This window comes from Oncorhynchus masou, chromosome 13 (genome assembly GCF_036934945.1).
Source record: "Oncorhynchus masou masou isolate Uvic2021 chromosome 13, UVic_Omas_1.1, whole genome shotgun sequence".
Taxonomy (NCBI): Eukaryota; Metazoa; Chordata; class Actinopteri; order Salmoniformes; family Salmonidae; genus Oncorhynchus; species Oncorhynchus masou.
In genome coordinates, this window is record NC_088224.1 from 52,904,493 (window position 1) to 52,931,924 (window position 27,432).

Sequence of the window (27,432 nt, forward strand, 5' to 3'; positions counted from 1 at the left end):
GGTCGGGCACTGATGTTGGGCGATTAGGCCTGGCTTGCAGTCAGCGTTCCAATTCATCCCAAAGGTGTTCAATTGGGTTGAGGTCAGGGCTCTGTGCAGGCCATCAAAGTTATTCCGATCTCGACAAACCATTTCTGTATGGACCTCGCTTTGTGCAAAGTTGGAAGCACATAATCTTCTAGACTGTCGTTGTATGCTGTAGGGTTAAGATTTCCCTTCACTGGAACTAAGGGGCCTAGCCCGAATCATGAAAAACAGACCCAGACCATTATTCCTCCTCCACCAAACTTTACAGTTGGCACTATGCATTGGGGCAGAGAGCGTTCTCCTGGCATCCGCCAAACCCAGATTTGTCAATCGGACTGCCAGATGGAGAAGCGTGACTCGTCACTCCAGAGAACGCAACTTAGACTTGCGTGCGGCTGCTCGGCCATGGACATTCGATTTTTACGCACTACGCTCTTCAGCACTCGGTGGTCCCGTTCTGTGAGCTTGTGTGGCCTACCACTACGCGGCTGAGCCGTTGTTGCTCCTAGATGTTTCCAATGCACAACAACAGAACTTTGACCGGGGCAGCTCTAGCACGGTAGAAATTGGATGAACTGACTTGTTGGAAAGTTAGCATTCTGTGACGGTGCAGCATTGAAAGTCACTGAGCTCTGCTGTAAGGCCGTTCTACTGCCAATGTTCGTCTATGGAGTTTGTATGGCTGTGTGCTCGATTTTTATACACCTGTCAGCAGCCGGTCTGGCTGGAATAGTCGAATCCACTAATTTGAAGGGGTGTCCACATACTTTTGTGTAGTATAGTGTAGTTCAGGAAGGGCTCAACATTAGGACCCCCACCTCCACTCCCCCACCCCGACTGGTGTGATTAATACCTCGGAGGGTTTATAGCTTCAGGTAGTCACATCAAATAAGTACTTGGGAGTATGGCTAGATGGTACACTGTCCTTCTCTCAGCACATATCCAAGCTGCAAGCTAAGGTGAAATCTAGACTTGGTTTCCTCTATCGTAATCTCTCCTCTTTCAACCCAGCTGCCACACTAACCCTGATTCAGATGACCATCCTACCCAAGCTAGATTACAAAGACGTAATTTAGAGAGAAGGCAGGTAAGGGTGCTCTCAAGCGGCTAGATGTTCTTTACCATTCGGCCATCAGATTTGCCACCAATGCTCCTCATAGGACACACTGCACTCTATACTCCTCTGTAATCTCTGTATACCTGACACTAGACCCACTGGTTGTTGCTTATTTATAAAAACCCTCTTAGGCATCACTCCCCCCTATCTGAGATATCTATTGCAGCCCTCCTCCTCCACATACAACCCTCATCCTCCCGTTCTGCCAGTCACATTCTGTTAAAGGTCCCCAAAGCCCACACATCCCTGGGTCGCTCCTCTTTTCAGTTCAGTTTGAGTGTTTTTTGCAGCTCGTTCCAGTCGCAAGCTGCAAAAAACACTCGAACTGGACACTTTTATCTCAATCTCTTCATTCAAAGACTCAATCATGGACACTCTTACTGACAGTTGTGGCTGTTTAGTGTGATGTATTGTTGTCTCTACCTTTTTGCCCTTTGTGCTGTTGTCTGTGCCTAACAATGTTTGTACCATGTTGTGCCTCTGCCATGTTGTGTTGCTACTGTGTTGTTGTCATGTTGTGTTGCTACCATGCTGTATTGTCATGTGTTGCTGCCACGTTGTGTTGTTGTCTTAGGTCTCTCTTTACGTAGTGTTGTGGTGTCTCTCTTGTCGTGATGTGTGTTTTGTCCTACATTTTTATTTTAATCCCAGCCCCTGTCCCCGCAGGATGCCTTTTGCCTCTTGGTAGGCTTTCATTGTAACTAAGAATTTGTTCCTTATGGACTTTCCTAGTTAAATAACGGTTTAATAAAAACAAAACAAATTCAAGTATTTCTCTTAGTTAATCTCTCCCGCTCCCTCTTTCCTTCCTCTCAGTCCCCCACCTCTCTCCCTCCGCCCCTCTCTCTCTCTCTACGCCTCTCACTCACCCCTTCTCATCTCCCTCTCTCTGTTTCTGTCCACAGAGGAACAGGTGTAGCCTGCAGGGTGGAACAGCTGTTGCCTCCAACAAATCAACCCCCCCCCCCCGCTACACAAAGACCCCTGCACCCCGGCATCCCTCCCAGCCCTCCACACACACAGACACCACTCTGATACCTGCTGGGTCCACTAGTCTAACAGGGCAGAGCACTATCCACCGCCGTCCTGCAGATTAAACAGCCCCTGCGATGAAGCTGCTCAGGCAGCGTGGCATGTTTCGACTGTCCTCCTCCTCCTCCTCACTAGGGACAGGACCTTATGACTGGAGTGTGTTCTGCCTGCAATTGCCCACCTCAGTTGAATTTCCAGACGGAAAAACATTCTTCAAGAAATAGGTTGCAAGATTTCCTCTTTGGGAATTTCTACATGGTGACAAGAGGGATTTCTGAGAAGAGGGTTTTGGGCTGGCTAAAAGTTTAGGTGACAGACGTGGCTGTGAGCCAACCAGGTAGAATGATTGGCATGGCTGTGAGCCAATGTGAGAGTGCAAAGGGCTCTATTATCCTTCTACTCCAATAGAGGTCTTTGATACAGTCACTACCCCCGCCCCTCAGGGCCAGTCTGTGGGGTGGGACTCCGTTTACACTTCACTACAGATCACAGCCCTGCCGACAAAGCCCCCCCCATGTACCCAGCAAGCCATCCCCTACTCACCCCCTTATCTCCATCCCTCGCTCCCCCGTGCCCCCTCCCATGTCTGTCTGTCATTCCAGCTGTCGCCTGCCTAGGATCAACTCAGACTACCCACACTGGGGAGGTGAGATGGAAAGAAAGAAAGAGAGAGAGAGGGAGCAAGAGAAGGAGAGAAAGAGAGAGAGAGAGCGATGGGTATGGGTATAGGGGGGAGAGTAAAGGTGACCACATGCTTACCATCTGAAACAGTTTGTGTATATAGAGTGCCAGTCAAATGTTTGGACACACCTACTCATTCAAGTGTTTTTATTTATTTGGACTATTTTCTACATTGTAGAATAATAGTGAAGACATCAAAACTATGAAATAACACGTATGGAATCATGTAGTAACCCAAAAAGGTGTTAAACAAATCAAACTATATTTTATATTTCAGATTCTTCAAAGTAGCCACCTTTTGCCTTGACGACAGCATTTCACACTCTTTTCATTCTCTCAACCATTGAAGAATCCCTACTGTTGACTAATCACTGACGAAGGGGCGTAGACTTCGGCTATTAAACTTCGGCTTGAAAAAAAACACGGGGAAAAAACCTTGCCGGAAACCAAAACGGACAAAAATGTCCAAAAACGGTGTCATAAAACATGTACAAACGGTTTCGGGTGGGACGTAAGCAGATGCCTTTAAGGGAGAGGGACAGAAGGAAGGGACAGAGAGTCTGAGGAGAAATGGGGGGGGGGGGGGGGGGGAGATAAGAAGGAAGGGACAGAGAGTCTGAGGAGAAATGGGGGGGGGGGGGTGGAGATAAGAAGGAAGGGACAGAGAGTCTGAGGAGAAATGGGGGTGGGGGTGGAGATAAGAAGGAAGGGACAGAGAGTCTGAGGAGAAATGGGGGTGGGGGGTGGAGATAAGAAGGAAGGGACAGAGAGTCTGAGGAGAAATGGGGGTGGTGGGTGGAGATAAGAAGGAAGGGACAGAGAGTCTGAGGAGAAATGGGGGGGGGTGGAGATAAGAAGGAAGGGACAGAGAGTCTGAGGAGAAATGGGGGGGGGGGGTGGAGATAAGAAGGAAGGGACAGAGAGTCTGAGGAGAAATGGGGGAGATAAGAAGGAAGGGACAGAGAGTCTGAGGAGAAATGGGGGGGGGGTGGAGATAAGAAGGAAGGGACAGAGAGTCTGAGGAGAAATGGGGGGGAGATAAGAAGGAAGGAAGGAGACAAGGAAGAGAGAAAAATGACAAGAGAGAGACAGGAATGAGGGCAAGGGCAGAGGGATGAGGATAAACTGTCAGACAAGGTGGCGGAGAAAGGAGGGCAATGGCAAGATGGAGAGGAAAATGGAGCGAGATTGGTAGAGGATTAGTGGCATGACAAATAGAAAAGTGGAGTCGATGAAAAAATGAAGGGTGAAGGAGTGAAAGAGATGACTACTTTTTTTTCATGGTGCTGGTAGGATATCTGGTAGGATATTCTTCATGTCTTGATGTCCATCTAGGTCTTTCTTTCTTTCGCACGTTCCTGTTCTGACACTCACCAAAGAGAAACCATACACCAGTCAAGAACACTAACCCATCTCACAAAACACTACACTGGGATACAAGTACAGTATACAACACTGCTCTTAATTGTGCATGGCACCATAGCCGGCGCGTCCATGAATCTAAGGGCAGCTTTCCCTAAAGTAAATTGAAATATTATATAGCCTTATATAGCCTAACTCCCGTCTATACAGAAATCAATTAAATCATTCAAATAGGCTACTAAAGCATGATTTGGCCTCAGAGGATCATTAGCTTCTGTTGTGGATTGTTTTATATCTCATTGCCTACAGTCGGAAGGAAAGATAGCGTGCACAATTTGGGCAGCGTGCGAGGCAAATACAAAATATATGATTGTGACTGTCAGTGAATAGTAGAGAGGCCCAGCCAAGCATATCGCAATATTTCAAAATACAATGGTGGGGAAACTATAGTTTGGAAAGGAAATGGCTGTTGCTGTAAAGAAGACAATGAAAATACTCAAATCTGTGTTATAGTTGATCAAAATTCAACAGTATATTATGTTATTGGTACCAGCGGAGAGCATCGGCCTAATCCCGGGTGAGTACACTGCGCACTGCGCATATTCATTCTTTATCATTGTTGGGTCGGTGTCAAGTTTGTTTTGGGACAATTATTTTTCTCCGGGCAGTAGACAATACTTGTCTCCCACTCCCATAGGCCTATTATATTGATCTGTTTGTCAGTGTCAACAGTGTAGCGTGGGCTACCATGTCATTTATCGTATTAAAGAAAAGGTTCTGCTAATGTCTCCAGTTTTATAACGTGAAATGTGTTTATAAAATAAAATTTAAAAAAGTCATGTGCAAAGAAAGAAGAAACATATCTCATATAGCATATAGCCTTAGCCTACTCTATGCAATACTCTCTCAGGCATACACCGACCGGTCCTTTTTTGTGAACAGTGAGAGTTATATTATTAGCCTTAAATGATGATTATCGAATCTACTTATTACATTGCGAATAGTAGGTAAGTGTTTAAATGTGATGATGCGTGGAATGCTTCATTGTAAAGGTGCATTTCTATGGTGAACATTTGCTTCCCCAAACTGGAAACACAAACGCCGGCCTATGTTTGATACTTTACAGGAAGCCAATAAATAACATCAGCATAATGGATGCTGCACCCACAGTATCGCAGCCAGAATTGCTGCACTTTGCCTGTTTGGATATGGAGGTTGTACTGAATCTGCTCGCATGTCATCGATACCCCTGGTTGGCTCCATTCGTATTAACCAGAGGCCATTTGGGCTCTAATCCTGAGCCGTGCAGTTGCACAGTATCACCCTGGAGGCATTCACTTTGTCTCCACACAAATGCAGCTGCCAAATTCATGTGACCAGGCAGCCTGGTTCTCATAAAGGGTTGAGGTATTAAGTGAGACTGCTTTCCCCCCCCAGTATGTGGAGCAGGACTGCAGGTTCACTATCGAGATTTGTAAAACTGGGTATTTGAATTCGAGACATATTTCACTCCCCACCTCAAACATTTGGGAGATGAAATTGACATGGTTTTACCAAAGAAAAGACATCTCTTAGCATTTGGCCGATCCATTTGACCCTTTTTGTTCTATTTGAGACACAAACCATCGACACCAGGAAATCCATCTAAATATTGCTGGACTGGGAGGCTAGTCTTAGATCCACCAGGCTCTGTAAGCGAGCAGGTTCAACACACAAACACAGTCCAATGTTCATTTCACACAGTGACATTAGCCTTGATTTCTATAACAGCCCGTCTTCTTTTATACCTATTGTAGGTCGGCACGTAGTTCTAGTCGTGGTTCTTTATCGTACCGTAGTGTATCCCTGTGAAGCCGTGTATAACTGCATCATGGAGTCAGTGCAGCAGTCATCCCCTGCTTATGACCCCATGACCTTTCCCGCAAACATGCACACGGACACGTTTCCGGGCCGGTAATACTATGTGATGTCCAGGGAAATCATAACACATAGGATGTTAGCATTCTCCCTTGTTTTCAAAGAGCACGCCACAGTATAGCTCTCAGTGTGTCCTCTACTCTTCTGTGGTTGGTCAAGGAACCTGGCTCAGGGGGACACTCTGTGTGTCGCGCTGGTATAAAGGATTTGGAAAGAGGCGCAGGAGTACACAATCGTTTTTTTTTATTTTTTAAATACAGCCAAAAACAAACACGCATACAAAAACCCTGGGCCGTACCCAAACAAAAGAGCGAGGGTAAACCTCGCTGAACGCCACGGGTGCGATATATAAAGCCCGCAGCATAACAGCTGCACCAACGCATAGGTGCTCACACCACCAACGGACATGGGAACAATAACCGACAAAAGACAGAGGGAACAGAGGGCACCTATATAACATACTAATCAAGGGGGATGGGAACCAGGATTGTGCAATCAGACAAGACAGTCCGGGGTTGATGATAATGAATCCCGTTCATGGAAGCCTAGAAAGTCGGTGACGTAGACCTCCAGGAACTGGTGAACAGAATGAGCAGCAGTACCGGGGGGGATCCGTGACACAGTGCAAGGCCCCCTGTGTTGGGCCTCCCTTCTCTCAGTCTCCCCCCCCCCAGTCCCCTGGAGCCCTAGGCCCAGTGTAAGCCTGGCCAGCAACAATGCCCTTCTAACAGCAGTCGCCACATACAGCCTGGCCAATGTGCCTTGTGTCAGCTTCGTCTGTATGTGTGTGTGTGTGCACGCGTCTGTGTGCAGCGTGTGCTCTCTGTGCTCGCTGTGGCTTTTGTCGCGTGAGGCTGGCAGAGGTAGGCTGGGTGCCAATGTTGCCCTGTTAACTGGGTTCTGTACAGTATGTACAGTATGTCACCATTCTGGGAATGTCAGAAATGCAGGGAAATTAGTCACTGGGATGAACCTGAATGCATGTCAAATTCCTCAAATCAGTGAATAAGTGGAAACTAGAGAGGTTCATGGGGTTGGGATACTGTGTAGTGTGACCTGTGTCCTCATTAGTTTACTGGTAGCCATTGGCCTCATCTCTTATCTGTTCATTGACTTGTGTAGACAGTACCAGTGTGTGTGTGTGTGTGTGTGTGTGTGTGTGTGTGTGTGTGTGTGTGTGTGTGTGTGTGTGTGTGTGTGTGTGTGTGTGTGTGTGTGTGTGTGTGTGTGTGTGTGTGCGCTCGCGTTTCTGCAATCTGACTGACCATTGATCGGTGTCATTTCAGACACACTGAGCTATTCTGCTTTCCCCTGCTATCCCTCTCCCCCTCTCTATCTCTCTCCCTCTTTCTATCCCCCTCTCCCTCTATATCTCTCTTTATCCCCTCCCCCTCTCTATGCCTCTATCCCTCTCTCTATTATCCCTCTTTCCCCTCTCTACCTCTCTTCCCCTCTCCATGCCTCCATCCCTCTCCCCCTTTCTCACTCTGGGCACTTTCATCATGTTTATCAACTCAGGGGGTCTAACTGAGCTTAACAGACAGGGAATACAAACATCTGTTTGCAGTGTGCCCCTGTTCTCACGGTGCCTCTGAGTCCAAGGCCTTACTGGGAGCCAAACACAGAAGTAAGACAGACAATACTGACACTACTACCTACAGGATTGGCCTCATTTGACCTGATTGGAGACAATTCGTTTGTTCTCTTTGCGACCAATTACTATGTTAAACGAATTAGTCCACCACCATTGGTTGATTGGTGAGGTGTTTTGGTTGGGAACATACAGATGTGTGGAGTAGGAAGAGCGGTACAAGAGGAACTGTATGATGTTGAGTCCTCTTAGTCTGTGGAACACTCTGACCGTGTCTCCAACTGAGCCCTTCCCCACCACTTTCCCCATCCCTCTACCGCTCCCTCCCTCCCCCACCCCCTCCCCCAACCTAGCCCGCAGGGCCCACTCTGCAGCGAGCGCATTCCTTCTCCTTTTCTCTACCCATCCATCCCTCCGTCCTGTCATTCAAGGTCTACAGTCGACCTCACTCCCTCCGTCTCTCTGTGTCGTCCGTCCTCTCCGCGCCCCCTCCCCCCGCGGTGACTCCTGTCATTGTGAGCCCAGCTCTGTCTTGGCTTGTTTTGTGAGAATGGGGTCATTGTTGCTGCACTACCAGTGAGTATTTCCTGCCCTAGCTAGCTAGCACCACCGTGTCCCTCTGTCCCACATTCATACACACACATATATAGCGCATTCGGGAAACTATTCAGAACCCTTGACTTTTTCCACATTTTGTTACGTGACAGCCTTATTCTAAAATGGATTAAATATTTGAATGCCCAATAATGAAAACAGGTTTTTAGACATTTTGGGGAAATTCAAAACAAATCAAAGAAAAACAGATACCTTATTTATATAAGCATTCAGAACCTTTGCTATGAGACTCAACATTTAGCTCAGGTGCATCCTGTTTCCATTGATCATCCTTGAAATGTTTCTACAAACTGATTAGAGTCCACCTGTGGTAAATTTGATTGATTGAACATGATTTGGAAAGGCACACACAGTTGACAGTGCATGTCGAAGCGCAAATCTGGGGAAGGGTACCAAAGAAATCCTGCAGCATTGAAGGTCCCCAAGAACACAGAGGCCTCCATCATTGTTAAATGGAAGAAGTTTGAAACAACCAAGACTCTTCCAAGAGCTGGCCGCCCGGCCAAACTGAGCAATCGGGGGAAAGGGCCTTAGTCAGGGAAGTGACCAAGAACCCAATGGTCACTCTGACAGAGCTCCAGAGTTCCTCTTTGGAGATGGCAGAGCCTTCCAGAAGGACAACCATCTCTGCAACACTCCACCAATCAGGCCTTTATGGTAGAGTGGCCAGACGGAAGACACTACTCAGCAAAAGGCACATGACAGGCCGCTTGGAGTTTGCCAAAAGCCACCTAAAGAACTCTCAGATCATGAGAAACAAGATTGTCTGGTCTGATGAAAACAAGATTGAACTCTTTAGCCTGAACGCAAAACATCACGCCTGGAGGAAACCAGGCATCGCTCATCACCTGGCCAATACCATCCCCACTGTGAAGCATGGTGGTGGCAGCATCACGCTGTGGGGATGTTTTTCAGTGGCAGGGACTGGGAGACGAGTCAGGATCGAGGGAAAGAGGAAAGAAGGAAAGTACAGAGAGATCCTTGATGAAAACCTTCTTCAGAGCGCTCAGGACCTCAGACTGGGGCAAAGGTTCTGTCAGGACCCGGTTACGAACCTGGGTCTCCGGAGTGAGAAACAGTCACTTAACCAACTGAGCCACGAATAGTCAGCAGAACCCAGAAGATGAGGCAGACACAGCAGTACTTAAGACGGTGTATTTAATAAAGTAAAAAGGAGAAGTCCTTCAATACAAAAAAATGGCAAATCCAAAAGGTGGTAGGAATAGCACAAAAAGCCTCAAGAGATACTCAAAAATAAAAACAGAATTCCACAAGAGCATCCACCGGAATCGACAAGAATACACAGAACACTAGGGCTGGGTGCTAACATACAAACACAGAGCACAGAACTGAGGGAAACTAAGGGTTTAAATACAATCAGGGAAAACGAGGCACAGGTGCAAATAATAATGGGGAACAAGGGAAAAAACATGAGGTCAAAAAGCACAATGGGGGCATCTAGTGACCAAAACCCGGAACAACCCTGGCCAAATCCTGACAGGTTCACCTTCCAACAGGACATCGACCCTAAGCACACAGCCAAGACAACGCAAGAGTGGCTTCGGGACACGTCTCTGAATGTCCTTGAGTGGCCCAGCCAGAGGCCGGACTTGAACCCGATTGAACATCTCTGGAGAGACCTGAAAGTAGCTATACAGCAACACTCCCCATCCAACCTGACAGAGATTTAGAGAATTTGCACAGAAGCATGGGAGAAACTCCCCAAATACAATTGTGCCAAGCTTGTAGCGTCATACCCAAGAAGACTCAAGGCTGTAATCGCTGCCAAAGATGCTTCAACAAAATACCGAGTAAAGGGTCTGAAGGCTTATGTCATGTGATATTTCCATTTTTGCTTTGTCATTACGGGATATTGTGTGTAGATTGATGAGGATGTAAAAAAAAATCAATTTTAGAAGAAGGCTGTAACAATAACAAACAACAATAACAAAATGTGGAAAAAGTGAACGAACGGGTCTGAGTAATTCCCGAATGCACTGCATATGCAATTGCGTACACACACACACGCACGCACGCACGCAACACATACAAAGACGTGCATGCACAAACACACTACTCTCAGTGATAAATTCAAGGAAGGGAGGATGCATTGTCGAAAGCATTCAAACAGGGCCCTTGATTGATTGATTCATTGATTGAATCAGGTGCCGTAGTGCTGGCCAGTATTTTCCTACTGCTGCCACGAAGAGGAATTAAGTCGGTCTGTGACGGCTCTTCTAGCAGCAACATCCCTCTTTCGGAGTGTGGGAAAGAAGCCAGACAGACAGGCTACTCCGAACGCTAATCCTTTTCAAAACAGACACACATTTAAACTCTTTTCAATGGCATGCTATGCACTAATCCGATAAATAGCAATTATGGAATGTGTATTCATATCATAATTGAAGGATAACTATATGTAAGATGAGGATACTCAATATTTCAGTCCAACTCACACCATCTAACTGAATAATATCCAAGTTACTAGTTCCTGTAATTGATGCTGAATTATCCCGTGCTTGGAAAAATAATATTACAGACTGGACAGGCCAGCTTGCAGACACAAGGCCCCACTATTCAGATGACAGTTAACTTGCTTTCCATTTGAAGTGACGGCACTCAAAAAAGCAGCAGGTAACGTCAACCCCCCCCCCCCATCTTTTTGAAGCCTATATGCAGCATAATAGCCTATTGTTCAGTATCTTAATGCTCAAACAGCTGTCACAGAAACTCCCAGCCTAGGCTACAAATGTGTTTTTTTATGGTATTTTCTTGGTTCCTTTCCTTCATATCGACTCGTCCATAAAAGGACTTGATGTGGGTGAATCCTCAGAGATGGATATCAATCCTTTTACCTATCAGTGGTCATCTAGGAAACGGGGTCATTGGGACACAGTCATGTAGGTTATATAACATATCTACCTCTGCAATATAGAGGGGTCGATCCCACTCTTGCGTGTCCATAGAACTAGAATCTATAAAAAGGACTTGGAACATCTAACTCTAAGTTTACATACACCTTGGCCAAATACATTTAAACTCAGCTTTTCACAATTACTGACTTTTATTCCAAGTTAAAATTCCCTGTCTTAGTCCAGTTAGAATCACCATGTTACTTTAAGAATGTGAAATGTCACAATAATAGTAGAGAGAATGATTTATTTCAGCTTTTATTTCTTTTATCACATTCCCAGTGGGTCAGAAGTTTACATACACTCAATTAGCATTTATTAGCATTGCCTTTAAATTGTTTAACATGGCTCAAACGTTTCGGGTAGCCTTCCGCAAGCTTCTCACAATAAGTTGGGTGAATTGTGGTCCATTCCTCCTGACAGAGCTGGTGTAACTGACTCATGTTTGTAGGCCTCCTTGCTCGCACACGCTTTTTCAGTTATTTTCTATGGGATTGAGGTTAGGGTTTTGTGATGTCCACTCCAATACCTTGACTTTGTTGTCCTTAAGACATTTTGTCACAACTTTGGAAGTATGCTTGGGGTCATTGTCCATTTGGAATACCCATTTGCGACCAAGCTTTAACTTCCTGACTGATGTCTCGAGATGTTGCTTCAATTTATCCACATAATTTTCCTGTCTCATGATGCCATCTATTTTGTGAAGTGCACCAGTCCCTCCTGCAGCAAAGCATCCCCACAGCATGATGCTGCCACTACCTTGCTTTACAGTTGGAATGGTGTTCTTCGGCTTGCAAGCCTCCCCCTTTTTCCTCCAAACATATCGATGGTCATTATGGCCAAACAGTTGGATTTTTGTTTCATCAGACCAGAGGACATTTTTCCAAAAAGTACGATCTTAGTCCCCATGTGCAGTTGCAAACCGTAGTCTAGCTTTTTATGGCGGTTTTTGAGCAGTTGCTTCTTCTTTGCTGAGTGGCCTTTCAGGTTATGTCGATATAGGACTAGTTTTACTGTGGATATAGATAATTTTGTACCTGTTTCCTCCAGCATCTTCACAAGGTCCTTTTCTGTTGTTCTGGGATTGATTTGCACTTTTCACAACAAAGTACGTTCATCTCTAGGAGACGCGTCTCCTTCAAAAGCGGTATGACGGCTGCGTGGTCCCATGGTGTTTATACTTGCGTACTATTGTTTGTACAGATGAACGTGGTATCTTCAGGCGTTTGGAAATTGCTCCCAAGGATGAACCAGACATGTGGAGGTCTACAATTATTTTTCTGAGGTCTTGGCTGATTTCTTTTGATTTTCCCATGATGTCAAACAAAGAGGCCCTGAGTTTAAAGGTAGGCCTTAAAATACATCCACAGGTACACCTCCAATTGACTCAAATTAGGTTAATTAGTCTATCAGAAACTTCTAAAGCCATGACATCATTTTCTGGAATTTTCCAAGCTGTTTAAAGGCACAGTCAACTTAGTGTATGTAAACCTCTGACCCACTGGAATTGTGATACAGTGACTTATAAGTGAAATAATCTGTCTGTAAACAATTGTTGGAAAAATGACTTGTGTCATGCACAAAGTAGATGTCCTAACCGACTTGCCAAAACTATAGTTTGCTAACAAGAAATGTGTGGAGTGGTTGAAAATTGCGTTTTAATGACTCCAAATGAAGTGTATGTGAACTTCCGGCTTCAACTGTAGATTCTGTTTCTATGTGTGATACAGTAGACAGGTGATCAGTGGAAAAGTATTTTGGTACCTTATGCTGAGTCATGTCCATATAATGTACAACTCAGTGCAGCGGCTGCAGACACGTTAGCCATCACGGGGTAAAGTTTTCAAGACCTCTTTCTGAACACACCTTATCTAGGGCGGGTTGGATTTCAACTTGATCAAATCACCTGATCAATAAGGTTTTGAATTGAATGGCTATCAACTAGAGCCATGTTTTTGAGAAATGTGTTGGTAATGACGCGATTGTTCACATGACCATATTCTTAGGGCTTCTCTGACTCAGCCTACTATATGTGCTTATAAAACTGTTGTAACAATTATATTCTGATTTATTTTCGATTTTGCTGCTAAATAATATGGCCCAAGGAGGATTGGGCACCACTGAGAGAGTGGGCTGATTCTGGATCGGTGTGACAGGTATGGCTAAATGGAACAAGGGACAGAGACCTGCCAACCCACAAGCACCGCTGTCACATCACTCTAAGGAGGTCACCATAATCAGATTATCCCGGTTAGACAGTCAGGCTCACTATTCTAGCCTCAGCCAGGCAAACAACAACACAGAGAGAAAGGTAGAAAAACACACACGCATACACACACTACAAATACAGTGAGTGTGTAGAGGAGAGGTTGGCAGGCCAGCGAGGGTGGTGGAGAAGAAGCAGAGGAGAAGCTGTGGTTGCCTAAAGCTTCTCCGTAAACGGCAGTGATGCCAAACGGGCGGCGGTTTCAAGAGGATATCTGAGACCTGTACACTTGGACAATGAGCTGAGGTGTAACCCTAAACTAAGACGAACCTCTGTTTATCCCCCTCGCTCTCTATCCCTCTCCTTCTACCTCCCCAATCTCTCTCACCTTCTATCTCTCTATCTTTCTTCTCCCTCTCTGTCCCTCTCTTTCCTCCCTCGTCTTTGTGACCTTTCCTCTCTCCCCATCTCTTTTGCTTCCTTCTCTCTCTTCCTTTGCTTCCTCCTCTCCCTTCATCTCTCTCTCCCACCCTCCGGGCTTCAATATAAACATCCCTCTTTAAGTCATCGGCTGATCACATACTTGAATACTTTGTTTGTTTTCAATGGGAACGTTTTCAATGGGAACGTTTTCAATGGGAACCTTTTCAATTGTTTTCAGTGGGACGCGTCATCCATAGAGGAAGGAGACGGCTTGACAGATTGAGACACTCCTTTGAAATCATCTTTTCACACGGAAGAATTGTAAGTGAGGGAATTGACATTTGTGCAGAGAGGCTGACAGCTGGGTGACTCAACACAGCCCAGTGTCGTGAAGGAAGTTCTGCGCGGTTGTTCAAGGCTTCACCGTCCAATCTGATCCCTATCGTTACGGTTACTGAGGGCGAGGCGGCTTCTGATCTGGCGGCTCTCGCTACATCGCAGCTTCACAAACCAGAGAGCGATTAGGAACATTTTGTAAGATCTGTGAGCAGGGTAACTTTAAGCTACAGATACTCCAGATCGCTCTGCCTCTCTCCTTCAAAAAGCCCTGTACTCAGCATCCTGTACCCTCAACTCATATCTCTACACCCCATCCCCCATGCTCACATCCCACACAGACAGACACACTCACACACACACACACACACACACACACACACACACACACACACACACACACACACACACACACAAAAACACAGTGTATATACCCCCCCCCCCCCATCATCTGCAACTGCGTCTTTAAACAGTAAGTAGCACAAAGGACCAGAAATAGCTTGGCGAGCTGCAGAGCAGAACTGCTCTCCTTGAGGAGGGGTGGTAGAAAGAGGAGGATGAGAAGAGAGGATCGGAGGAGGAGGGGAGAAATGACAAGGGAAAGATGCCAAAGAGAGCCAGCTCTCCAGGGCTGATCTTACCCTGTCATTCTCAACTCAACTGCCTGTGTGTCAACCAGAAAACTCCTATTTCATTTCATCCACACGACACTTGAATGAACCCATCAACACACGGGTTCACAGTACGTACAGTACTGCACATTCTGTAAGTGTCCGCTCATCCATCCTCCGTTAAATGGATTTCGTATACTATACTTCCCTTAACTGGAGACTGGGACTAAAACAGGCTTGAATACAGTCCGTCTACGACCTATATGTATGTGTCTTTGACCAATCAAATGTGTATGCATGGCTGATTTAACATGCAAATAAATCAAAGGAAAGAATGAACGTATTCCCATTCTGAGTGTAATTTGCCCCCAAATGTTTTATATTTGACATGAAATAGGAAAGGACTCATTTGGAGCGAATGGGTCAGAAATGAAATCTTTGAGATGGCAGCAGACACACTGTGGTATGAGTGGAGTGGGAGACGAGTGTTGGCATACTCACTGTTGCTAGACTTGAGGTCTCTGTGTATAACCGGTACAAAGGTCTGATTGTGCAGGTAGTCCATCCCTGTGGCGATCTGCACGGCCCAGTTCACCAGCACCCTGGGGGGTACCTTCTTCCCAGCTAGGGCTCTGTTCAGGGCCCCCCCGCGGGCGTACTCCATCACCAGGCAGAGGTTGGGCTCTCGCAGGCACACCCCTATCAGGTTGATGATGTTGGGGTGTCTGAGCATCCAGAAAAGCCTGGCCTCTTGTCGTACGCTTTCAGCTGTGGCGCTGATGTCCTCGTCCGGGTCCTGCCTGGCAGCTTTAACTGCCACCTCCTCCCCTTGCCACATCCCCCTATACACCTTCCCAAACCCCCCTGCCCCAATCACCTCCTCCAGCACCAGCTCCGTGAAGTCGATCTCAAGGGGGCACCCCTCAGGCACCCCACCCGCCACCAGCCCTCCTGGGGTTAGCTGCGGGTAGCTGCCGGCGTCCCTCCGAGTAACGTAGTTGCATGGGAAGATGCCCACCTTGTCCTGGATCTTGCCCGTCCACCAGCCCTCGTCCCCGGACACTTTGGAGTCCTTGGAGAGGACCTCAAGGAGGTCCCCGCGCCGCAGGGTCAGCTCCTCGTCTGCCGTGGCCTCGTAGTCAAACACGGCCATCCAGTAGGGGTTGAAGGTGGTAGAGCCGCCCTGGTGGCCAGGGTGGGAGTCTAGAGAACCCGAGGAGGAGTTCCAGCTGCTGCCATTCTCAGCCTGGACAGCTGTAGCAGCACACACCGGGGGAGCAGGGGTCATATGTGGGGGCATGGAGGAGAGAGGGGGGCCATAAGGGGGGCCAAGGGGACCAACGAGCATGAGGCCAGGGGGAGGAGGGTCGCAGCAGCCCCCACAGCTGGTGCAGGGCAGTGGGGCTGCTGTGCTGCTCGCTCTGGCGTATGGGTCCATGGCTGCTCGGCTGCTGGTCAGCGGTGTGGGCCTGCCCTCTGTCAACTCACGCACAAAATCCATGCATGGCCCATCAGCTGAATCCAGGCCTCCTTAACCAGAGGTGAGACAGATCAGTGGACGGGCAGGCCAAAGCTCCACTGTCCCATCACTGTCCCCGGTTACTGGGGTAGTTCCAGTTCCTGTCACCAATCATGTGTGTGTAGCAGTCTGTACTACCATGTATAATGCAGTGTGTATTTAACATGTATTTCTACAATTGGTTCTCTCTGGGGTGTGTTTCTAAAGGGGAAAAAAGCAATCAGGGCAGAACCATGGTCATCCCTGAGAGAGGCTACTGTTTATTCTTCAATAGTATGGTCTAGAAAGCTACCTGAGAGTCAAGGCTGGCCTGGGAAACCCCCAAAGTGGACCCTCTTCATTACTGTGAGATGAGGTCCTTGTGGGTGGTACAGCTTTGCGCTGCTCGGGAGAGCATGGTCGGGATCTGAACACGGGTCTCTGTAACGTCCCACACTGCTTTTACAACTAGGGTATCTCTGAGCATCTATTGATATTTCTATATTAGACTACTGATTGTATTTACTGTCTTCCTCGCAAGATTCAGCAAGCGCCGGATGGTCTGAGAGGGCTACAACAGTTGCGTTTATTATGGCGTCTTACCATTTTTAGTTCCTTACATTTTTGCCCTGATGAGTAACAAGACACAGCCAACGCTTACACTTCATGTCGCCTCATTGAGGACAGATCCTGACTCAGCGATTTAAAGAGGCTAGCTCCTCTCCTTGAAGATTATAAGAGGCCAACGACAGCGAGGAAGCTACACGACAACTGAAGGAGATCGCACATCTGAATGGGCTATTTGTGGATCAATTTGCACCACATGTAACAAAACATTCTGATTCTAAATAGTGTCATCTATATAGTTTAACATCCTCTGAGCAAGGATCGTTGTTGTTTCCAAACAAGCACAGAGCAGAAGAATATCGCTTGTCTGACATCTCGTTATTACATGGTCATTGGCTTTTGGACAGCGATGAATTACAGCAATTTGTCTTGACCTCGCATTTTGTTGAAATATCGATTGAAATATTTCCCTACTTTGATGCTGCCTCTTCTAGATCACGTAGGCCTACACCAATAAACGTATAAGCCAGTTTAATGTCCTTAAATAGCGTACTCGTCCATTTTTAGATGGGGAATTACGGCGGACAGCAGTCAGGCAAAGACAATTGAGTGCCTGTACATTTAGCATCTTTGTAGTCAGCGCACATCAATGATTGATCGTTCGTCTTGTTACATTGTCCGGCCTAAGTTCTGCGCACGGTAATGTTTCAATAATACACTGAGCAGACACGAACGCGCAGAGAGTCCAGAGACACAGACACCATTGGTACAGCACGGTCTGTTTTTGCCATTATTATCTAACCTTTATTTTGTAGGCTACAAGACGATGCTCCTTCAAAACATCTGATACATTTGAAAACCATAAGCAATAGCCTTGTCTACTTATATGGATACGATGTTGCACATTTCAGTTATTTGTGATCAAAGATCCCGCACCTGCTGGCTCTACGGAATATGTTTCAGTGCTTCTCGACACCTTCACACGCTAGGTTAGAGAACGAAATAGCCTACCATAACAATAAATGATGGGTTTTGTGAAGGCATCACGCTGTAATTCCAATTGCAAATAGTTGTGTATCTGTTGACGTGATTCAAATAAGGCGATTAATCCTCTACGGTAACGTGTTTTCTTTGGCTATGATAGACAGATGCACCATATTCGAGGCATTTATAATAATAATAATAATAATAATGTAACAGGCCTAATACAAGCCTAATACTCCCTTTTAGTGCCAAATATAATTAGAATCCAGTCTTTGTGTGTATATTGCATCTTGTCTTCTGGTTCAAATAAACCAAATATTAAATATTCAAATATTTACGGGAAAAAAGCCTGGACACCGTGCATCACAACATCCATTGACATTGTCGCATGGGCGTGTGATCGCATCCAAATATCCACCATCAGATTCCATAATCCAATTCCACAAAATGAATAGTCTTGGAGTCCTTACTCATCTGAGTCTGTCGGGTGGCCAGTTGTCCTTCACAATCAAATAGCTTTTTTCTCCAAAAGACGTGCCATTTCTAGACGCAGCTGTCAGTATCTAGGCTGACTTTGTGTCCAAATACACCGGCTGGACTGGGTGGAATACGCCGTTGTATTCTGGGAAGTGTAGTTTATTGAGTAGCCTACGTCCACATATCCCTTAATATGTCATAGTTTGGACATAGCTTGGATGAACAAATGAACTTTGCTTCAATTTGATTATGACAAAATAGGGTTTTAAAATATTCTATCTGTTAGACTTTTATTTTTATGGGTAGCCTTTAATTATAGTCAAGGCATTGCTGCACAATAAGCAGCCTATACTGGTCATTGTCAAGTAGCCTAGGTGATTAGGCTGATGCTTTGTGGATCAGTTGAATTAGATATTTTTTAATGGTGTGTGCATAAAATTGTGTAGCCTGGGTTTGTCATGTGCACATGTGTTTGTGTGAGAGAGCATGCATGTGTGTCTCCAATTATCACACAACATACTCTCTAGGAAAGTATACAGATATATTTTATTGAAACTTACAACAACAAGCTTAATGCATTACAATTCCATCACAATTTGGGGGATGTTTATCAAGCAGATATCTGGAGACAATACAACACTGCCTCAATGAAACTGTAGCCCCACACTGCCCCCTAGTGATTAGGATGGATGACACCTAGACATTATCGGGGGCAGCTTCACTTTCTGCATCTTCCCTCTCTGTGGCTCCATTGGCTCCCTCACCCAGTCCACCTCCAGCCTCCCATACATACTTTCTCCAGAGGGGTCCATGGTGTGGCTGTTGAGCTGCCAGGGCAGGGGCAGCCCATGGTGGAACTGGGAGGCAGGCCTCTCAAATGACGACTCCCTCAACTGGATTTTCTGCACCACCCTCTGGCCCAGGGACACCTGGCTGGCCTTCCTGGTCTGAAAAGGGGACAGGGTGCAGGAGTTGCGCTGTGCAGCCCCTGGGACATCCAGGGGGCCAAGAGTGGTCAGTCTGGCCCTTGGGGAGCGGAAGCCATATTGGGATACAAGCTTGTACAGGCTTTCCCTCCAGTTGGGGTCTCCCTTACCCTTGACGGGCTTCAGCCTGAGGTGTTGTGGGCTGTCTGGAAGTTGCACCAGACTAGCCTCCTTGCTCAACCCCATGGAGCTCACCCCAGAGTCACTGGGGGCCTTGGTGGTGGGGAGCTGGCTGCACAACTGCTTATGGGGCTTGGATTTCTTGTAGAGTTCTATGATGGTGGGGTCATATACATGTACGTGCCCTTCCTCCGGGATCGCCACAATGCTGTCCCACTTGGCTGTGGACAGAGAGAATTTGCGGAATTTCTTTGGTGAGCGGTGGGGGCGCATGAAGTCCTCCCGTGGTGGGCTGAGTACCGGCTCCTCTTTCAGGGAAGAAGATTCATGGTTACACCCAAGGGACCTAATGAGAGGGAGGTCAGGAGTCCGCATGTGATCTGTTTACAGAGAGTGAGAGACAGTGAAATATAAAAAAAGAGAGGAGAGCGAAAGGAAAGGGAGAAATAGGCGAGAGACTGATAATGATTAAGCTAAAAAATAATATATTAAATAAATATACAAAAATAAATAATTATTTGATGAATCATGTCTTGCCACACCATCACCCATGAACCATCACATCGAAAGACTTCCAGGGTTTCTCTCCATGAAACACCACGATTACTAATTAGGGCAGAAAATCAGCATTTGCCTCCCCCTGATTAAAATCAAAAGTGTTCCATCGGCAGACACTGCCTGTTTAATAAGCACCAGCAGTACTGCCCTGGAGAGCAGAAGCCTGATTGGGTACTGAACGATGAGAGTGGTAGCTAAGCACCCTGGGTACAAGAAGAGAAGGACCAATGATGCTTGGGAACCAGTCAGTCACTACTTTGAAAGGGACTGCTCATTCGCTAGTAATATAAAGAGCCAAAAGAGACTGGCATCAATGCTAGGTTGTTTTTACAGATTGGCATTCACAATATCAAGTATATCCAACGATCACATAAAGTCAACACATGATATATTCGCTTGCAGAGCATATTGACGAAAAAGTTTGAAAATAATATTGTATGTTTGTAATGTAAGTACCTTAATGCCTTAATGTGTTTGGACCCCAGGAAGGAGAGCTTATGGGGATCGCTATATATTTTTTTTAAGTACTAAGCCATCACGTAAAATTATGAACATTGACATTGTGCACTGGAAGCAACATGTTGACAATCATTTACGCAATCAAACAAATGCACTGGTCATGACAGTCATATTGGGCCTTATAGATCCACAAATTGTACCTTGCTCTGAACTTGGAGTGCCGTTGTCCTCTGCTGTGCACTCCAAGAAGGGCCCTGAGAAGAGAGAGGAGAAAAGTGGGGGGTAATTCAAATTGGATGTCAAATACATTTCCTGTATTGAAATGAATTGAAAGAGGGTATAACCCAAATGTTTCATTTCAAAATGACACTACTCTGGGAAACAAGGCAAACCGTTACTGGAGTCCCTGTGGACATATGGCCTGGACAGCCTTCCGCTGATGGGTTTGGCGGGAGCATCTGTGGATTTTTTGTGTTCCAGATCATCAGAAAGTGTTCTTTCTAGATGTTTATAGAGCCTGTGGTTGTGGGAAGGTGTGGTGAGGGGAAGTAAATAAACAAATAATAAACGCATAAATATGACCTGCTAACAAAAGTGGTTGATTGCTGACCGATTTTTTTTAATGGAAATGTCAACCACCCTCCGTTCCAGTGATTTGAGCACTACTCACATCTTGGGTACGTCTTCATTGGCCTGCATTCTATTCAGCAGGCTGGTCTTGTTGTCAATGCCGTAGACCCGACTCAGGATGTTCTTGGCCATCTCCCGCAATTCCATTGCTGGGTCTAGGAGAACCTCCGCCAGCAAGTACAGGTGTTTGTCCTGGAAGTGATCTATCTGATCTAAGTTCTTCATGGCCTCCAAGCGTTTCCAGTGGGGGTTCCCCTTCTGGATATGTTTTAGGAGGCAGGAGGTGAGGTTATTAATGATCTCCGGAGGGATGTCGTAGGTCTGGAACATGCTGAATAGGGCCTCTGTGCAGTTCCCATAGACATCACTGTCCATACCCTCCATGGTCAACATCAGGGATTTCATGACCTCCACCAAATTCACATCAGGTCTGGAGACCAGCCATATGCTCTCGGAGATATGCTTCAGAAGGTCATTTCCGTCACCAGTATCATCTTCGGGTGGGGATTCATACTCGGTTGGGGTGTCAAACAGCTTAGGCATGGGGATTGGTTTGTTGAGTCTTGCTTCTTTGGCCTTAGCAAGGATGGCGGTGACTACTGGTGAGTGCTCTGGTTCATCCTCTGACTGTGACAATGTTCTGCAAAGGGCTTTGGCCTCCTTTGGCACAATTGTCTTGGGTGGCTCCTGCTTCAGATTCCAGTTACGCAGCACTGAGTTGGGGAGGAAGCCGTCTGGAGCCACGGGCCAGTCCAGAAAAAGTGTGTCTGGGGGGAGAGGCTCGAATGGTGTTTGAGACTTGTCCCGGTCTTCTGACCCTTCCATTGGCTCGTCCTCCAGATTCAATTCTTCCTCCAAAGTTTTAACCAATCGGAGAGCACAAGACCAGGAACCTGTGAGAAAGGAAATTATTGCTTTAACTATAATTTATAACACGGAAACCTGACTATTTTATAAAACATGTAATTACACCCTAATACTTTAAGTGTGGTCACTTTTCTTAACATAACATGTGAGGCTGATCCACTCACCTGGCTGATCCCCTTTTACAATTGGTGGAGTTGGTGCCCGAATCATCAGAGGGTTCTTCTTTCTGTCCCTGTTCAGCACATCCAGTACATCCTTACATCCTGTGCTTTCTGGCCTCACAACATCAAGTACCGCTGGGGTCTCATTCAACTCTGGCGTGGCCTGCCCAGGCTTCAGGAACATCCGTGGCACCAAATAAATATCATAGCAGCTCTGGGAGCGAGGTAGAAACGGGATGGGATCCTCTAGGATGTAATCCGCGGGGGCCAGGTCCAGTACCTGCTGCAGCAGCCTGGCAGGCAGGTAGCGCAGGCCGGAGATGATGCAGATGGTGCCTCCAAAGCAGGCCAGAAGGTCCCCACGGGTGTTAGCGAAGCACAACTGACTAACCGGCATACCTAGGCGTATCTCGGCTAACTGCACACCCCGAGTCTCCCACACTTCCAAAGTGCCCTCAGGTCCCGACACCACCACCAACCCCAGAGCAGCGCAGTAATCCAGGCAAGAGATGGAGGTTGGGGGGTTCCTCTCCATCCACAAACACCCTCCACTAGGCAAGGAGAAGAAGAGAAGACTATAGTTGGGGGAAACAGCAAATACCTGACCAGAGAGGAGTCGCGAGAGAACCAGGTCAGAGGAGCAACTCACCCTGGCCAGAGGTGCGACCTCCACATGGACTTCCCCCATCTCTATCTCCCATATGCTGAACTGCTTGTCTGAGCCGTAGCAGCAGAGCTGGGGCCTGGGCCCGGCCAGGCTGCTCATCTGTAAGATAGCACCATCATGGGCCTTCCTGGCGGGGCATCCCAGTCGGTGGGGGGAGAGCAGTTGGAGCTTCCCGTTGCGGTGGCCACTGAACACCAGGCAGGGTAGGGGGCTGACCCCGGCACACTCCGCCCCACCCACCATCACCGCCTCCAGGCACATCACGCTGTCATCCAGATCCTGGTCCCTGGAGGTCCGGATGATCCGCTTAGCTGTGCAAGGGCACAAAGCCATGTCTAGCACCAGGACCTCTGGACTACCACTGGCCACAAACAACTCCTTCCGACTAGGGTTGTAGGCAAATCCCAGGGCCTGGTCCAGGAGGAGGAAGGGCCAGGAGAGAAGTAGCAACTCCCCGCTTACGGGAGAGATCAGTCTGGCGATACTATCCTGCGACACAGCCAGGAGCTGTGCCTGTCCCCGACTGCTCTCGACCCGCCTCAGGAGCTGCATCCCACAGCCTGGGTCATTAAACAGCCTGTACAGGTTCTGGAGCCTCCAGATGGAGAATGACGAAGGGGAGTGGCAAAGGATACGGTGCTCGCCCAGCGGCCACAGGTTGCGTACCCCCCCAGGGTCATCCAGGAAGAGCTTGAGGAGGAGGTCCCCACTACAGCTCCACTCCTTCACCCAGCCATCCGTGGAGGAGGTGAGCAGCGTGTGGGTGCTGGGCCTCATGAGAACCGTGGACACGGAGCGGGCGTGGGCCCTGAACTCCTGCAGCAGGCTCCTAGTATCCCAGCTCCACACCTGAATGGTTAGGAGATTAATGACACACAATCCAAGCATCTCAGTGTATTTCAGAACGTTTACTCTTTAGGAACATACAGTACGGAATCCTTTCTGCGTATGACATTGTTTACATTTTTATTTTGAGCTCCTCTTTATTCTCTTCCCTTCATACCTGTACAAATCCAATCATGTCGCCCGTACAGAGGTACCTCTGCACCCAGTCAGGCGACACACAGCGCAGAGTACCCTGACCGTGTCCCCTGAGAGCCCTGTACTCTTTCTTCTCCACAAAGTCAAAGCACTTGATGCCGCGGTTGCAGAGCGCGTAAAGCATGGACGCTTGTCTCTCTGTCACCAGGCCACTAATGGTAGTGTCCCTCCTCAAGGAAGTGCAGTGCCAGTCCAGCACCTTGATTATCCCCAGGTGGGTCTGTGCAGAGGTCAGATGTCAGGGAAAACAAAGCTACTTATCAGTCCAACCAAGGTGCAGGAATTGAGTAAACAAAAGGATGCGTCAGAGAAGTTGGAAGAGAAAATGCTTTTCATCTTAAAAAACAAGAAGGCTGTAGTGCTTCCTATCAAGGATGTTTGAACATCCCACCCACCTGCAGATTAGTCCAGAAGCCCCAGAAGGTGATGATGCCCATGCTGCCAGTCAGCAGCTCCTCTGTCTCCTTGCAGTAGTGCATACAGAGCACAGAGCCCAGGCAATTGGTCCGGTACAGCACCGCCATGCCCTGCGTTGGGTCAGAGAACACGCGCAGAGAGAGGTCATCGCAGGCCCCAACGAAGACCCGCTGGCTGGGCACAGAGACCAGGTGCTCCACCCGGTAGCCCCTGTCCAGGGGCAGGCTCAGGTTGTGCTTTAGATCCCCTCGCAGGTTCTCTGTCCACACCTCCATCTGACAGAGGGAGGTAAGGGTTCATGGATTTGCAGTTTTGAGGTTTTTGCTCATTCTATTTGGGCATCATGCAATGGCATACCACCCTGGAACGAATTGGCCTGCCCTAACAGGATGAATAACATGTTATTGCATAGCATTACTTTTTATTATACACAGTATTATATTTTAATTCGCATCTGTAAATCCCCAATTAATGCCCCATTTTCACCCGATGTGAGGTCATGGTGTGTCCCCATTGGAAGCCCACCACCACAGTGCCACTGAGGCTTGAGTTGGTGGTGAGGCACTGTAAGTAGTTCTGTGCACACGAGTATTGGAACTGCATTGCGGGAGTGGCATCCAGACACAGGGCTGTCTCTTCCTCCACCTCATCTTCATCAGGATCACTCACTTCCTATCAATATGAATGGGAAATAGTCCAATTATTGTAATGACGATGATTAAGATGATAATAATGAGATCATGATCATAAATTAGATTTGAATTAAGATGATGAAGAAGAATGGGAGTTCGAATTCGTTTCCTATGGAATAGTAAAATCATTCCTATGACGTCAGAACTATTCAGGTATGATAAACGACAAAATGTCAAGGCATTTTACTTAACTAGCCAAGTCAGTTAAGAACACAGTCTCATTTACAATGACCACCGTACACCGGCCAAACCAGGACGACGCTGGGACTATGGGACTCCCAATCACGGCCGGTTGTGACACAGCCTAGAACTGAACCAGTGTATCTGTAGTGACGCCTCAAGCACTGAGATGCTGTGCCTTAGACCGCGGTGCCACTCGGGACCATAAAGTTATACCATACCTTTATAGTTTGTTTCAGCTGCGGAAGAAAATATTTCCATTCCGGAACAATCCTTCTCATTGACGTCATGTTGCACTTTATCCCTTATTCACTTTGACTACATTATTTTCTTTCCTTGAAAAACTGGCCTTATATATATTTATTCCGTCACGACTTTGATGACGTAGCAATAATGTCATGCAGTTTAGTAGTAAAACGAGGCCTTTGCGTCATAGTGGCAGGCAGCATTGTAAGGCGCAGATGGGATTTATGTTTTCATTAATTAACCTCCGAAAGAAAATGATCAAACACTGTATGCACATTTTTGTATTGACGTGTAAAAATGCTTTGATTACAATTCACGACCACAAGGTTGCGCTATTTACTAATAACTTAGCTCCAACTCTATGACCACAACCGAAAATAGACAATTAACGTGGTGCAAAAATCATTTACAGGCACTATGTAGTGAGCAACTTTTATATTCCAAACATGTAACTGTGTATTTCGGAATAATGCTGTTGTTTTTTCCGAGACATTATTGCAACAGATTTTTTTTTGCAATGGCCATACTAACACGTCTATCTGTGTTCAATGCAATGAATGTATGGGTGTAGAATAACTGCCCTCATAAATTTACTATCCGTACTACAACAAGCATGCTCGCACAGGCGCAGTGCGGTGTGAGATTGAGTGCTAGCGCAGCACGGTGGTTTCGGCTGGCTTGTGTGATCCGACTCCGGGAGAGCATTCCTGGCAACGTCGTGAGCGGGGACAGAAACAAGCTGTCGACTACTGGTCAGTGAATGTTTCTCCTAGGAGATGGGGATTTCTAAAGGGATATAAGTTCGTCGATAGGTAAGAAACACTCCCAAGTAGTATTTCCAAAGTAGTTTTAGTAATAGTTAGGTTGCTCAACAACATTAAAGTGGCGAGTCAACGAGCTAGCATTACTCAGTAACGTTACTTGCAACCGGCCATCGCGAGCTAACTTCACAAGCCTGCTTTGCAGTCAACCGCTTGCATACTACTAGGTTGTTTTTAATCGTTGTTGCACCGATCTAAACATGTAGTGGATATACGTCTCACCTAGACGTATATTATACAGTTAACTACTTAAAAACATAGTATATCAATTAGTCTCCGAAATAATGTTTTATGAACTAAAATATGCCCGATCCTTCCTGGTCCGCCGTGTTTCAGTACGCGTGCGCGTAGTATTTAGAATACTCCGGGTTTGTAGTTTTTTTCTACCTGAGTTAATCACACCTGTAAAGGCCACGCGACAATGGTAAAACTACAAGTTCCAGACAATGGCACCATTGTCTTGTTAAGTGAAACACAGCAGCAGTTGGGAATGTAACCAAGTCAGCTAGCTTGAACGAGCTTTGCATTTTGAAAAGTGCTGCAGTAGGAAGTTGCTAATGTGAGTTTTAGTTTTGACTGAATTGCTCATAAAAGGTTTTATGTAAACACACTGCGTTTTCTTTAGGGGATTTGTGTTGGGCAGCGTACCACCATGTTTTGGTGTTGAGTGATTCATGGGTAAAATGTTACAAACAAGCTAGTTAACTTACTAGGTAACTGAAAATGGGTGATCCTAGTATTGGGTGACTGGCTAGCTAGCTAGATAATTGTACTAACTAAAGCCCTCATAAGTGGTCTTACAGAATTCAATCAATCATCTTATATTCAATTATAAAAATGTAAACTGTGAAGAAGTGTATGACACTTTTTTTTCTTATTTAACAGAATGCTAGCTAAGCAGACCATGCAGACCCTGTTTGTACACATTAGTGTCAATGTTGATCAGCTGTCATTGTGACATGTTAAGGTCAGTTGTCAGCCACATGACACCGTCTTATCTGCTAGGCATTTGTAAGTTACCAATATCCATGGAATGGAGCTTGTGTGTGTGTGATGTTAAAATATCCTCTTGATTCAAAGTCACCTGCCTTGTTCAAAGTGATCTGGTTGGGTGGGTGTGCATGCGTTGCCGTGGGAAAGGGGGGTTAAGAGTCTGTGTCATCATATAATAGTCCAAATGTAGCTGGATGCCGCAGGAAATAACACGTCAAATATTAGAATAGACCTTTCA

General features: G+C 46.6%; 2 protein-coding genes across 4 annotated transcripts in view; one reads left to right on the forward strand and one right to left on the reverse strand.

Moving 5' to 3' along the window:
* The window catches only part of LOC135552560 (mitogen-activated protein kinase kinase kinase 10-like), a 34,201-nt gene extending 15,736 nt beyond the window's left edge, over nucleotides 1–18,465 (reverse strand). The window contains exon 1 of the mRNA XM_064984259.1: nucleotides 15,332–18,465. Coding sequence (XP_064840331.1) covers nucleotides 15,332–16,331 — 1,000 coding nt within the window. The 5' untranslated portion in view covers nucleotides 16,332–18,465. The remainder of the gene's footprint in view (nucleotides 1–15,331) is intronic.
* Nucleotides 18,466–26,052: 7,587 nt separating this feature from the next.
* The window catches only part of LOC135552561 (signal-induced proliferation-associated 1-like protein 3), a 110,182-nt gene continuing 108,802 nt past the window's right edge, over nucleotides 26,053–27,432 (forward strand). For 2 of the 3 annotated variants that reach the window (XM_064984260.1, XM_064984262.1), the window contains exon 1: nucleotides 26,053–26,192. The gene's annotated coding sequence lies outside the window, so the exon portion shown is untranslated. The remainder of the gene's footprint in view (nucleotides 26,193–27,432) is intronic. The other variant, XM_064984261.1, reaches the window with a different exon arrangement.